General features: G+C 39.8%; 3 protein-coding genes across 3 annotated transcripts; all 3 read left to right on the plus strand.

The window, feature by feature from the left end:
- Positions 1 to 155: 155 nt before the first annotated feature.
- EAF02_009972 (uncharacterized protein) lies at positions 156 to 1419 on the plus strand (the record flags this gene model as incomplete). Its single annotated transcript, XM_038906020.1, has 4 exons — positions 156 to 364; positions 415 to 697; positions 789 to 1336; positions 1389 to 1419. The coding sequence occupies 4 exons, from the start codon at positions 156 to 158 to the stop codon at positions 1417 to 1419; spliced, it is 1071 nt and encodes a 356-aa protein (XP_038754132.1).
- A 3024-nt stretch (positions 1420 to 4443) lies between these two features.
- On the plus strand, positions 4444 to 6653 carry EAF02_009973 (uncharacterized protein). The gene is made up of 2 exons (XM_038906021.1): positions 4444 to 4820; positions 4895 to 6653. The coding sequence occupies exons 1-2, from the start codon at positions 4696 to 4698 to the stop codon at positions 6441 to 6443; spliced, it is 1674 nt and encodes a 557-aa protein (XP_038754133.1). The 5' UTR covers positions 4444 to 4695; the 3' UTR covers positions 6444 to 6653.
- An 888-nt stretch (positions 6654 to 7541) lies between these two features.
- EAF02_009974 (uncharacterized protein) lies at positions 7542 to 9661 on the plus strand (the record flags this gene model as incomplete). Its single annotated transcript, XM_038906022.1, has 4 exons — positions 7542 to 8142; positions 8227 to 8460; positions 8579 to 9120; positions 9224 to 9661. The coding sequence occupies exons 1-4, from the start codon at positions 7821 to 7823 to the stop codon at positions 9659 to 9661; spliced, it is 1536 nt and encodes a 511-aa protein (XP_038754134.1). The 5' UTR covers positions 7542 to 7820.
- Between the last annotated feature and the right edge of the window lie 4423 nt (positions 9662 to 14084).

Here is a 14084-nt window from a genome sequence, read left to right on the forward strand (position 1 = left end):
GGAGGCGGCCGCATTTCTCCAGCAATTTTGGGTTTCACAGCTAATCCCCCACCACAACATCACACTGTTGCCCTGACGCTCTCCCAAATTATTCATCATATACCTGGTATCTCCCGACCCCCAAACCCGCATATATCCTTCGAATTGTTTTGAATATGGCAGATAGTTCTCTCAAAACCCTCTTCAATTCAGCAGAGCGCCAAAGACTGGCTATTGAATCATCATGGGATACAAATACAGAAAAATATCAGGAAGATATTGCGAATGCGCTGACTGCATACCAAGAATGTCGGCAGCTTGCAGATAGACTTGCATTATTCAGCCCAAACGAAACTTTGGAAGATATCAATTCTAGTGATATACAGTATGTTCATACGCATGAAGATAGGGCAGCAAGCTAATGATTCTCTTTAGATATTTGGTCATTCCTTACAGGATCGCAGATTTGGGTCAACGACTTTCCACAAATACTAGTGATCGAAAAGTAATTTTGCAAGAGGCCAAAAAATGTTATGAAGCATTTTTAACTCAACTAGGATATTATGAGATGCTATCTACTGCAGAAAAGAAGTTGTATGCTGAATATCAAGAATCGCCATCTACGTTCTCAACCATTTCCACCACAGATCCAACTGCAAGAAGGAATGCAAAGATCGCAAATTTTAAGATGGAGAAGGAACTTAAAAAGAAGCTGGATGTATGTGTCTTCGGCTCACGCTGGGGTTATTCTATGCCGAGCAGCCCTCAAACGAATCTTCTGATTTGGTGCAACATGCTAACAATCTCAGTTTCTGGCAGCGAATCCAGCCTATCTACAAAACGATGAAGATGCCATTCGCGAATTAGAAGTTGCTAAACTATCCTTGTGTTCGCATAATGCCTTTCAATCACTCGAATCCATCAACCGCGAACTCGAGATCTTGGCTATGGCACCTGTGGGACCACAAGTTCCCCAAGGTCAGCAACCGGATGACAGGGAACGAATAGGAGGTCTGCGCGGACCAGACGCAGGATACTCGGATCGCTTGGATATGAGAGATATTACTACAAATAACAAAGGGCCAATCTTGAGTACTGGAGGAAAGCCATTACGGCCATTTACTCTACTAGAAAGTAGACAAGCATTACAAAAGGGTGTATTCAGACCAGGGCATAATTTGCCGACTATGACGATAGATGAATATCTGGAAGAAGAGAGAGCGAGGGGTGGTATAATTGAAGGAGGTGGAGAGGCAAGTGGTATTATACCTGAGATTGATCCTGATGATTTCGAGAAAATGGACGAGGAGACCGAAAAGGCTAGAAGGTGGGATGAATTTACAGAGGATAATCCAAAGTAAGTTGAAGCTTCTTCCAGTTTTGGGAATGGATACTAATGATGTTTCTAGGGGCGCTGGAAATACCTTAAATAGAGGATAGACTAATGATTAATGATTAATGTGATACCAGTCAAGTCGAGCGTCGATAACTCTATTTCCATCTTTCTGCCAGGCGGAGATATTGGTAACATATGCATCTGCAGTCGGTTCGCAATCACATCCAGTTCTGACATAGGATCCTGCCAATTAATCACCGCAATACCCTGCGTGTATGAATTATTAGTTGGTGATAACTCCATATGTGGAAATTTGCCAAAGAGTGATTGCAATGAAAAGAGGGCAGTTCATGAAGCATTATAGATGCTTGACTGAGTTGCATTCTACGATGATAAATGAACCCTCTGCAGCGCTACGAATCAGCATTTATCTACCCAATAAGGTCTCGTTGGAGCAGAACAATGCTCGATAGATGGCTGCTAGCCCGTGAGTAAATATTGGATAGTATTCGCGAAAAACAGTTGTTTGTAGGTATGGATAGCCTTCGAACACCTCCAATGCAGGGTACCATTCCATTCTATGCCCATCAGAGGCTCCTTGCTTTCTAACACAATCTTGAAGGCCCGATTCCTGGCCAAAGTATTTAAACATGTTTCAAGCATTCGATCCTTCGGCAATCAGTAATATGTTCGTGTTTTTGGTAGGTAAGTGGATTCAATTGCTAGAATTCAAGCGAACAATAGTTCAGGGCTAATCAGTGGTAGTAATCAGACAGAATACTCGAGTGAGTTGCTCGGCACCCGAGACTATTTCCTTTGCAACGGCAACTCTAAGAGTCTTAACCAGTTCCACTCTGCTGCGTAATCTACAAGTTCAGGCCGTTCTATAGTCACATCCAATCCCACAATACAATACTTTGGTAAACATACGGCTAATTACACGTTCGATCCACTAGCAATACCTTCCATAACAAATTATAATATTGACTTCAGGTGTGAGCCTTCGGAGATAAGAGTTTACGCTGGACTAAGTCATCATATCAATTACTTAACTACACTAGCCTCCATAATATGCCATACAACGGAACTTGGGAGTTCAATTGAGACAACAAGAAGCATGTTTCTGATATAGATCTGACATCACTTCTTCAAGAAAATTGTCAAACACGCAGGTCAGTTTCAAATCAAACGTCGATCCGAGTTCTATCTGCAATATTGTCAAAATTGACCGCAACAAACGTTCAATTACAAAGCCTGTCATTAAGGAACCTCGTCATCATATCACGTGTCGTTGCTCATTTGCTGGTCAGAAAGCTCACCACATTTTGTGTAACCTTGGGCATCCATCTCAGCCTGCCATTTTAATCGCGGCCCTTTAACATTCATCTACCATTCCCATCGTCCTCGGACGTGCATTCACTGATCCAGACTAGACAACTATCCGATGTGTTGGACAAATGCTAACCACACAGATCAAGGAAGATTCCAGGAGTGTAGTGGTGAACTGTCCATTTAATTCATGGGCACTCACTAGAGCTCAAGTACTCTGTGTCTGCTTCAACCATGTTTCACACCTATAGGATGCTTTCTTGATCCTCGAATTTTTAACCATAAGCTAACCAATAGGAATCACCACCGAATACGACGGTACCCGGCGGACATCTAAGACTTAAATAAAAGCTCCCGCCACGAGGCGACATTGTAGGCTGAGCTAAGGTCGACGGTACCTAGATTACGTCCACGACAACTAATGTTGCAAGCAATTCAACGATCGCACGAAGAAAAAATATCTAGTTGTCTTATTCCGCAAACCATTATCATTTTTTTATATCTGCCGAAGGAAGCATAAAAAGGAAAGAGGATTAGCACCTACCTTTTCATAATGCGCTGCATTACCAATAAAGGCCTCCTGTCATCAAGTACCCCCTCTGTTTGACGTTACAGCGTTCGCTTCGGCACCTCAAAGGCGTCAATCAATAGCCTTACATTGTAGTAACGGCAAAACTTGGTCAACCACGGGGGATTGGAAGGCTATCATACGATAATTGAGTATATTGGTTCAAATGGGACGCATTCAACTTCAACCCCGCCTTCATTATTCAAAGATTCAATAACGCACCTCAGAACCAACATTTGGTTGTGTATGGCAGTCCTACCATTTGTTGTGTCGTACCTCAAATACAACCCTTGTCGAAAGAAAAGGAAGGAATCTGCTGCGGTCACTCATTTTCCATCAATCCCGATGACCGGGGATAATGTGTGTAATGTAACCTCAGCGCCAGTAATTAGCACGCGCATCCGATTCCATCCGAATTTATTGTCAGGCTCCGTAAAATGCTGAGCACCCTTCTCAACACCAAGAGCCGCGACTTGCCCTCAACGTTCAACATTTCATGCTGGTTGCATACTTTTACTTCTCGTATTTGATATTATCTGACCATCTTGTACACCACATCATAGATTTGGTTTGTGACTTTACCAAATGGATGTACTACGCATGCTGACAGCTGGGGTGTTAAAGCGAATGTTTCAAGTAGATTGCCGCGTTTGTTTTCTGATATAATCGTTCCTATCGCTATCGGAAAGCATTTCAAGTGCGAATACCGAGATTCATCATTCGTAAGAGAAAGTGCTACGATAGCCAAATGCAAGGTATTGTAGTGCTTACCATAATGCATTGAGGTATCACAACTTTACAAACAGCTAACACGCAAGCAATTGAAGCAATCAAGCTACTGCAGCCAGAAATAATAAGGTTACAGTGCAGACCCACCCCGTATCCACCCACCACGTTTATTCCTTATTCCTTTTTCGTTCGTTTCATCACGCCTCTATTCCTTATTCGTCGCTATTACGAGGATGCATGATTGGCATTTTTAATTCCCCCCACTGAGATTAACCCTTTCGAAAGATTGACAGGACATTTCTCTCGTATCTTGTTGGTAAAGAATCTCTTTTACTGGCTGAAGAGACTCAATAATGGATCATATGTCATTCACAACGTGGGGGTAGTGAAAGCTCATTGGTGGGGGGAGCTGAAGCCTGAGCAGTAAGCGCTTGTGGGGACACTGGGGAGGAACCATCAACTCGGGAGGGAGGGTAAGAGTGGAGAATGTGCCAAGCATGGTCTAAGGTGGATATCACCCATCTTAGTGTACGAAGCACAGCTTGAAGATGGTGTGCCGCAGGATCGAATGATATATGTGGGTGCGCCGATTGAAATTAGTTCGATTTTCATGGTTCGAAATCCTTTCATACTTTTGTTGCTTTACAACGCTCATGTTTGTCATGTATAAGCAGAGTGAATAAGCTGCGAGAATACAATCGAGCAACCACAAAGCTAATGATACGATATTGATCGATGGCCGGAAGTTGTATCAATGGCAAACCAGATATATGCTCTTCCACAAACATGTCCAACATCAACTGCACCGATATCACAACCCAAAGTTAGACGCTCTCGTGCGAGTAAACCGAAGGTCAAGACTGGTTGTTTGACTTGCAAGTATGTTCACCGCCACCCTCATCCAAACCATATTTATTCATACCTTTCAAGGCGATATACTGAGCATATTTCAGATCGAGGAGAGTCAAATGCGATGAGGCAAAACCAGGTTGTATGCGATGTGTACGATTTGGACATAAATGCGAAGGTTACGCTTACCTTCAGAGATCCAGTGTGAAGCCCACTGTTGGAACCAACATCGCGCCACGAACGCTGATACCAAGAACTGGATATCTGCCCATAAGTCCCGCTACTTCTCCCACCTCTGTGGCTTCCACGACCTCTTCTATCTTATCACGGCCAGAATCTTCCGTTTCTCCACCCTCGACATGGAGGGATCAAAGTGCCGAAGCATGTTTCCGAAATTTTGTGAAAGAGATTACGGGAGGTTCAGGTCAGTTTGAAGTTTGGTGGGGTCTCATATTCTCTGGATGTCAATCTTCGTCGCTCGTTTTTGATGCTGTACACATGATTGGATCTCTCGATTTACGACCGAAAAATCGGGGAGTTCATATAGGAACCTTTAGACACATGGCTACTTACCACGAATATTGCAATACGAAATGTTTGACGAAAAAGAGAACTGTGCCATTTTCGGAGGGCCTGGGAATAGGCGCAGGAATCATTGATATAGACGTGGAAAGTAGAACAACACTCATTACCCATCTACTTTCTAATATGTTGGCCAGCGGTAACGAGGTCATCAGCCATGAAAGAGTCTCGACTATGTACTTGGGACTAAGAGCACTTCGTGAGTGGGTAGTCAGGACATATATCCCCCAAGGTGGCCGTCTCGGATCGATGTCGGAAACTGCTTGTTTGAAATGCTTTAGTCGTCTGGAATCCCGAATCTTACGATACGCGGATGCAAAACCAGAACATCAAAGAAGGACAAGTCTAGGAGAACCAGATATTGAATTGATGCCGGGCCGATTTTCCAATCTTACAGAGGCGAAGAATGATTTGGAAAGGGTTATTGTGAAAAGCATGGAGTGGTTGGCTTCGACTCTTAAACGACATGATTTTTCAGCATATCATAATGGCCAGGAAAACCATATTCGCGATAATGGATTATTCTTTGATATTGATCCTAGATTTGAGGAGGAGAAAAGAACATTAAGGGAATACGAACGCTGGAATCGATCTTTCTCGCCTCTTTTCGAAGACCGCCAAAAGAGATGCCAGTCCAATGATAAATTTCACTGTGATAAAGATTCGGATTTGTTAATGGCATATATGTTAAGAATGATTTGGCTTTCCGGATACATTCTTATCGCCTCATCTAACCACCTCAATAGTCTTGACGTTGCCGAGGGAAGATTCTCAGCACAATTACAAGAGCTAAAAGAAATTGCTAAAATACTACGCTCAACCCCAAGTTGGAGAAAAACGCTAGAGGAAAACGGAGATTTTGAACTCGCGACTGTGATTCCATCGATGGTTGTGGCATGGGAAATTCGAGATAGAGATTTAAGACGAATTGCAGTTTCGATGTTGTTGAAGAGGGGGAAGTATGATTATTTGAGTGGGAGGGAAGTAAGAGGATTTTCTGGAGCGGTGGGGAAAGTTATGGAGAGATTGGTGGATATAGAGAGGAGGGGCCTGAGGTGGATAGAGTGTTAGAGGGGGAGCATCATTGGCTGAGGAGACTAGGTGTAGGAATATTGAAATAGGATGGGATGCGGCGGCGAGAGTGGCGTTTATGAGGTGTTGTAAGGGAAACCCGAGGGGACTGGGACTACCAGGATTTGAGGGGAGGAGAGAGATTATCCGTCAATGTTAGTTGGGAATGATGTATTGGATAGAATGGAATGTGCTGAAAGATTGAGATAATGTAAAGAATTCAAATGTCATAATGACGGGATGGGATGGGATGGGATAGCGTTAGATATCATGGGAAAGGGGGGGTATATGATTTATTACGAAGGCTCACTTCAATACTCATAGGTAGGCTATCAGCCAAGGAATCAAATTTAGACTTCTCCGATTACATTCTCTATATGTAAATCTCACTTGCTTGCTTGCACCTTTTATCAATAGGTATCTACTCAAATATATACATCCAATTCTACGATATACATTTTGTTAAGGTACGTCCAATTAGCATGAATCAACACATTTATTTCCATTTCTAGATCCATCATCGATCTGAATCCGAATCCACAATCACCTAAGAGAATCCAGTAAAAATCAAGTTGTCTTCCAGTCGGTCAATTAATTCCATTGAGGCTCAACTAATAATGATAGCTACACTCGCTCGGTCGCAATCATCAAACACGCTATGCATAATTGACAGGCTTAGAATAGACCCTATCAACCGCCTCAGCTCAGACCGCTGTGGGCCTCCCTGTGGCTTGTGACCGGATAGCCCTCATTACTAATGGTTAGGTTTGGTTTATCCCTGTGCTGAACTAGCTAACTAGCCCAGTCTAGCTTACCCCGCCTTATCACGTTGAAGCTTGACTCTTGGATGGATGGTGAGAAAGAAGGCTTACTCTTTTTTTTACCGACCGGTGTGGAATAGATTAGAGTCCAGTTTATCCATTCCCTCTTGTTGATTTGGTTTGTGAACTTGTGAACTTGTTATACTTTATTCGGAATTTTTGATCTTCGACCTCTTTTTGTTGTGATTTATTGTGCTGATTTATGTTAAACTAGACGTCGTTTTGAGGAGGCGGTCGTGTTGTTGCATAGATTTGCATTAATCTCCTTTTGCCTCAGCCTTGTTGATTCCACTCTTACCGCGTATCTGGATTCGTGTACTGGACTATCGAATACCTTGAATTGGAGAGTTGAACTGATAACTTATATTGCTGGTCTCTGCTATCGTTCCGAAAAGGCGGTCCTGTGGTTGCCTAGATCTACATTTATCTCCTCAGCCTTATTGATTCCCTGCTCTCGCCACATATTCAAATCCGAGTATCATCTCGTAACTTCAGTTGGACGACCAAGTCAACAAGTTTACTCTCATTCATTCAGTTACTCGCCTCAATAGCGACAATGGAAGATTCCGGGTCCAAGAACAATAGATCTCCTCCTGGAGAAATCACCTGGAATGCTTCAGATGTCATGTTCGAGTTCTCCGATATGGAAATCGAGAATGCTGATTCGGAAGAGGCAGTCATCAAACAATCAGTCACTAATGAATCTCGTGAAGGGTTAAAGCTTCCCGGGGAAACAGAAAATATGGAACGAAAAGACGAAGAAGAAACTCCACTTATGACATTCAATGATGGATATCAAGATGTTTTAAGATTTCCAGGTCAAATAGATGAGTCTGATCAAAGTGTTGATCAAAAAGGTGGTCCCAGTTCAAATGATGGTGCGTATCTTTGAGTTAATCATTCTTCACATCTACCTGGCATAATAAACTTTGATTCCATACTAACGACATATTGTCAAATAGTGCGACCCCTTTTGACTTCAGAGTGGGAGGATGCCGGCGAGCAACAACGCAAAGCTCGACAAGAGCTCAGTGAGAGAGATCACAATGCAGTCGAGTACAGCAAATCGCTTTTGGATGAAGGCGATAATCTGGTATACGTCTCATATCCGGGTGGCATTACTTTCTACGATTTCAAGGGAGAACCACAACCATACAAAATTTATCGAGCCAGTAGCGACAAATTAAAAGCTCTTGGTTCAACAAAATTCTCTCGGATGTTCGAAGAACGACCACATATTGGCGAGAAAGAGAAAGGGTCTTCTACATTATCTTCCAGAAAGTATCAGATATGTACTTGATCTTACACCACTAGAAGAAGGTGATGAGGCAGTCGAATTGGTATCAGAGTTATCCTGCTCGGCAGGAATTAGGAATTGGTACTTGGCTGAGAAGCGATGTGGTGTCGAAAAGCATCTGGTTGCTGGTGATGATGATATTCCTGGACCCTTGCCCATTGTACCAGCTAAATCTGCCGAACAATTCGGATTAAAAGTCCCGGTAGACGGCTACATAGCCTTTCTTTCTTCGCAGTCAAGGATGAACTCGCATGTCAACGATAAATTTGTTTTTACATCTTTGGGTCGTACGGTACCTAAAGATGATACTTTTGTTTGTGACAAGTCTGTCCAAGATTCGAATATGCAGAGAGCGATCAAGAATAGCCTGGAAGACGGTCATTTGTTTATTGGGCCTTCGGGAAGTGACCCGGTGGGAACTGCTCATCATGACTCTACCGAAGTAGCGGGGTCAAAGAAAAGAGTCCTAGATTATTGTCCGATCCGTCATCGATTTGGAGTCGAAAATCTTCTTAGAATCATTCAAGGTAAAGCACCTAAACTGGATTCGGCGCCAAAAGTATGGACATTATTTGTTTTGGCAAAGTATTATGAATGTACAAAGCGTTGTGGTAAGCAATCATTCCTCCATTTCGACATTTTTAAGTCTAACTTCATTTCAGATTGACTACATAACCTCATGGATCATGAATGGAAATAATATCAAATTCCTCGAAGTTCTTCCCGAAGCCAGTATAAATATTGGGCTTGGCTTGAAATCACCTATGATTACAAGAGCTGCGTTCTCAATTCTCGTTTCCGAAGAAGCGCTCAATGTTGCTTCAAGAACTTTTTGTGCAGGTCTTGGTAGGCGAGCAGAGTACAAGTATCTTCGACCTCGTGAAGAGCTTGATGAAGATTTGTGGAACGTTATTCAACATGCCAGTCAAGACTTCTGCGATCGTGTTCAAGAAACAATCACCGATTTGTTGGATGAAAGAATGGCTTGGTTTTTGGAACTTCCAGAGTACAGGAAAATATGCAAGTTTGAAGACTATTGCTACAAGAAAAAAGATAAGAGCAAGAAAGATGAAGCCATCTATTATTATTATTATTATTAGTAATTTTCAACCGGGCCGTATAGGCGAGCCTCCCAGGGGGCATTACGGTTGGGCTAACTGCGGGATAATCTCTAATTTACATGATCCCCCTCTCCTAAAAATGAGGTCTCAATACCCTCAGTAGCCTCCCAAGCGATAGCTAGCGCGCTTGCGCTTTTGTCTCCGATCCTCTGAGCGCCTCCGTGTGCGCTTTCCGATCTTTTATATAATGTTTTGATTGAGAGCTGCTTTATTCTGTAAGGGTAGCTTTTGTATGTATTCTAGTGCAGCGCAGTGTATTGTATATATCGATTTTGTTCTTTATAGCCTTGCTATATCGATCGCCTCCTATTCTGTATTTGTGTTCACCCGGATCAGTCAATCCATTTCCATTTCCTTTTCCTATTCTTCTGATAGCGTTCTAGGGCATATGCTCCTGTAGAAGTCTGTTATAGTAATAAATTCAGCGAACTTGGTTGGTGTATGCATTAGCTGTTTCAGTAATCGTTCTTAAGCCACTCGGTTGCAGGGTGGGTATTTGGGCCTGATATCTGGGAGCCAGGTTTCATAGATCGTAAGGATTTTGCGGTAGTGTACAATATACTCAAAGGATTTGTATGTGCTACATAAGCAATGAATTGTTATTTTCTTATATTTAAATTGTTAATGATAGTTTTCGAAATTGCTATATACTGAATAAATCGCTAGTATACAATAAAAAGTAGTTTATAAGAGTTTTAATTCATTAGAATATTTATTTATACTCCTTAGATTCCATTTCTAATACTATTTAAAGAGCATTGGTTTTTGTTTGATCCATTATGCCTATACTACTGATTTCATAGTAGTTTTTGTTATAAAGTGAATACCATTTGCTATAAATCGATTCATATACCTTAAGGCTAATTTTCTTGTTTTTTTATTAGTGAGTATATCTATATGCTCATTTTTTTTGATTTTTGTATAATCTGGTGATTATTTGATCTGGATTGAGTGTGTTTGCATTAGTTTGTAACATTTGAGGAAAGCCTATTGCGATGTGATAGAGGCTATACCTCTTATTCCCTATATCACCAATATGCTATCAATATACATACAGATTTCCATTTGTTTTATACCAATAATATTTCTGATCACTACTTGAAGGCCTCGATATGCCCCGATCGCTTTTGTATCGAATATATAAGAGTTGTAATGCAATCCACTGTTTCCTTTGCATACTACCATCTGTCCTCTATATACAATATATCCATATCCTACTCGCCTACCATCCTTATCGGTCTGTTTCCAATCCATTAGAGAATATAGTAATCTGATTATATATACACTTATTCCACCATTCCTGAAACTGCTCTGCCACTACCTCTTTCGTAAAACCTCTAATGGGATCCGTTCGATACCCTGATGTGTAGTGAGACCCTACTAAAGTCATCTCCTTGATTCAGAAAGACACTAACTGATTACCTAAACCTTTGTTCTGACTAACTGCAATTGGCCTTCCCTACTGCCAGAGGAATAGGTGGCTCTTATCCCTCAATGATAAAGAGGGTGTTTTGAATCAATAGTTTGAGCATGAAGAACTGCTCTCCATTTTATTTGTTCTAGTGCTATTTTTGCTGGTGGGAGAACGCTATCCCTCATTATCACTATATTCAGGGTCGTTCGCCAGACTAAGAGGACTCCTCTAATCACTATTCGTAGGATCTTATTAATAGCTAGAATCGCTTTTTCTAATCGGGCACTCATTATTACTAATATCCCATCTCGATGCTATCCAGTGGTTTTTGTTTGTTCTGTATATTATACCTTTGCCCTATAGAATAAGGCTGGGTATAAGTAAATGATCACTACTTTCTGTAAGGATGCTGTTGGAGATCCATTTGTGATCCAGACTAGCCCTTAAATGTAATAAACCAATTTCCAACCTTTGGCTACTCGCATTTCGATATACTATTTGAATATGAACTTGCGATCAAATTATACGCCTAGCCATCATAGAGCCGATCCTGGTACAATCGGAGAGATAATACAATCGCGGTTTATTTTGTATACCGGATTGATAGAATACTTGTACCGTGTTATATGGATCATCTCCATTTTTTCGAATACAAAGATTATTTTGTTCCTAGTTTCTCAACAAAATATACTTTTCATATCTTTTACTAGCATTGCAACGTTTTGTTGAACGCTTACCGATGATCGATATAGATAGATATTATCTGTATATCCGAATCAGAGTTTAGGATCTTGTTAAAGTAGCTCTACGAGATAAAGTATATACAGAATTAACGAAAGGAGTAAGCCTTATAGAATACTGTATTTTATTATACTGTAGCCAGTTATTGCTTTATTAAGTCTAACCCTAAATTGCCTTTGGATTAAGAAGGAGTTGATCAGAGCAATTAGGTTTTGTAGGAACCCCTATTCCCTTATTTATCTCAGAAATCTGTTTTTAAGTAGAGTATCGAATGTTTCTTGTATATCCAGTATAACCATTGTGATTTCATAGCCTTTGTTGAACATTATTTCTGTATTGTAAACAAATAATACTACTAAGTCCATAGCTAATCGTTTCGAAAAGGCATTGTAATATTATGAGCTAAGTATTTCTTGTATTAGAACTATCCACATTAAATATCTTACTATAATCCTTTCAAGGCCCTTTCTAATATAGAAGAGAAAAGCAATAGACTATTATAATCATAGGAATATTTGATTTATCTTCCCTATTTTTGGTAGCATAACTATCTCTACTTACTTCTATATTATAGGAAAATAATTAAGCTGTAGATATTTATTGAAAATGGTATGTAGAACTAGGCCTATTTCTATCCAGATAGCCTTTAGTAGTCTCATTGTGATTTAATCTGTCCCCGGGGATGTACTCGAGATTCTTATAGTATTACATTCCATTTTCTTTATAGAGATAGGCTCCCCCCAGGGTAGTTTTTTTCTATTTTGATTATATTCGGAGTTCGGGAGATTGTTAATAGCTTTAAAATATTATAGAATTTCTGAGTGTAGTAGCTCGGCCTTTTCTTTATTCAACATAGTGGTGTATTTGCCTATTATGATTAGTGGAGAGTGGTATATAAAACTCAGATTGTATTATTCGATTATTTTATACAGATCTCAATCTGATTTCATTTTATTAAAAAATTTCCTTCAGTATTTTTTTTAGCCTATCATATACACAATAAAAATACTCTACATTTTATAAAGTAATCACTATTAGTTATACAACTCCAAAGATATATATCTCAAGCAATCGTACAATCGAGTATTTATCAGAAAACCGATTTTCCTGTTTTCCAATCTGATCTTCCTATTGTTCTAATTGCTTATTATAATACCTTCTACATGTTTTCGACAGCTCAATCCAGGACTATACTTGTAACTACTATTTATACCTCCCATTTGATTTTCATTATATTAACTAATACCATTCTTTAAAACAAAGATAGGTCTTCCTCCCTAATATAATACACATATTGGGATCTTAATACTAAGCTTGCTTTTGTATAATAATAAGAAGAGTATTATATCAAATCCATAATACATATCAGTTTCTTACTTCTATATATATTCCTAGAATATTGGAAAAGATTAGATTGATTATATATCCTGTTCTATATATCGCTTACCCTGGGATATTCATAAACTTGAGACCTCTATTGTTGGATCATTCCGCGAGCCGATTGTTATTATACACTGTATTCATACCTAGCTCGAATAGTATATAATAAGTATTAAAGTCTCCCCCAATGATTATATCCCCAATTAATATTAAATCAAGAATCATCTCCAGAACTCCTAAGGTATTCAGTTTTCTATATAGATTTAATAATTTAATTCTATTTATAGAAAGCTATATATAATCTCTATACTCTTCTTCTACTAATTATAGCACTTGTAATCTAATCTCAGTTCTGATATATATTATTATTCGTAAGCATCCCTACCCTTCCTCGTATATCCCGCTCCCCCTCCAGGAGGTTATTAGGGATAGGCATTGATATTCGTTATGTATTTGAATATGTGTATTGAATACTCAGGGCTCTTGTATACATATTACATCGATCTTTTCCTCAAATGTTCACTGCAATATTGCTGCATATAGTGCAAGGCTTTTTCGTGTATTTATTTAGGTAATAGATAGCGGATTCGATTTATTTATATAAATCTTCTATTATTGTATTATATCCCCTAGTCATAACCTGATTACTCAAAACTTTAAGATTGAGATTCTTGTTGATTTTTGCTATTTTATTATAAGTAATATATTGATCTTGCATATCCCACTCTTTATCCATTAAGCTCCCTAAGATATTGTTCGCTGCTTTCTTCCAATATCACTTTCCGAGTTGTTACCATCTTTGTATCGAGAGATTGCATCCATTCTAGATTTCCTTTTCCTTCCTTACATTATTATTAGTATTTGAAT

The sequence above is a fragment of the Botrytis sinoallii genome, assembly GCF_014898435.1.
Source record: "Botrytis sinoallii strain Bc 23 chromosome Unknown BSIN_023, whole genome shotgun sequence".
Lineage (NCBI taxonomy): Eukaryota > Fungi > Ascomycota > Leotiomycetes > Helotiales > Sclerotiniaceae > Botrytis > Botrytis sinoallii.

Coding starts and splice junctions, on each gene's coding strand:
- EAF02_009973 (XM_038906021.1), top strand. CDS start 4,696: ATGGCAAACCAGATATATGCTCTTCCACAAACATGTCCAACATCAACT. Junction 4,821..4,894: donor ACTGGTTGTTTGACTTGCAA/GTATGTTCACCG, acceptor AGCATATTTCAG/ATCGAGGAGAGTCAAATGCG.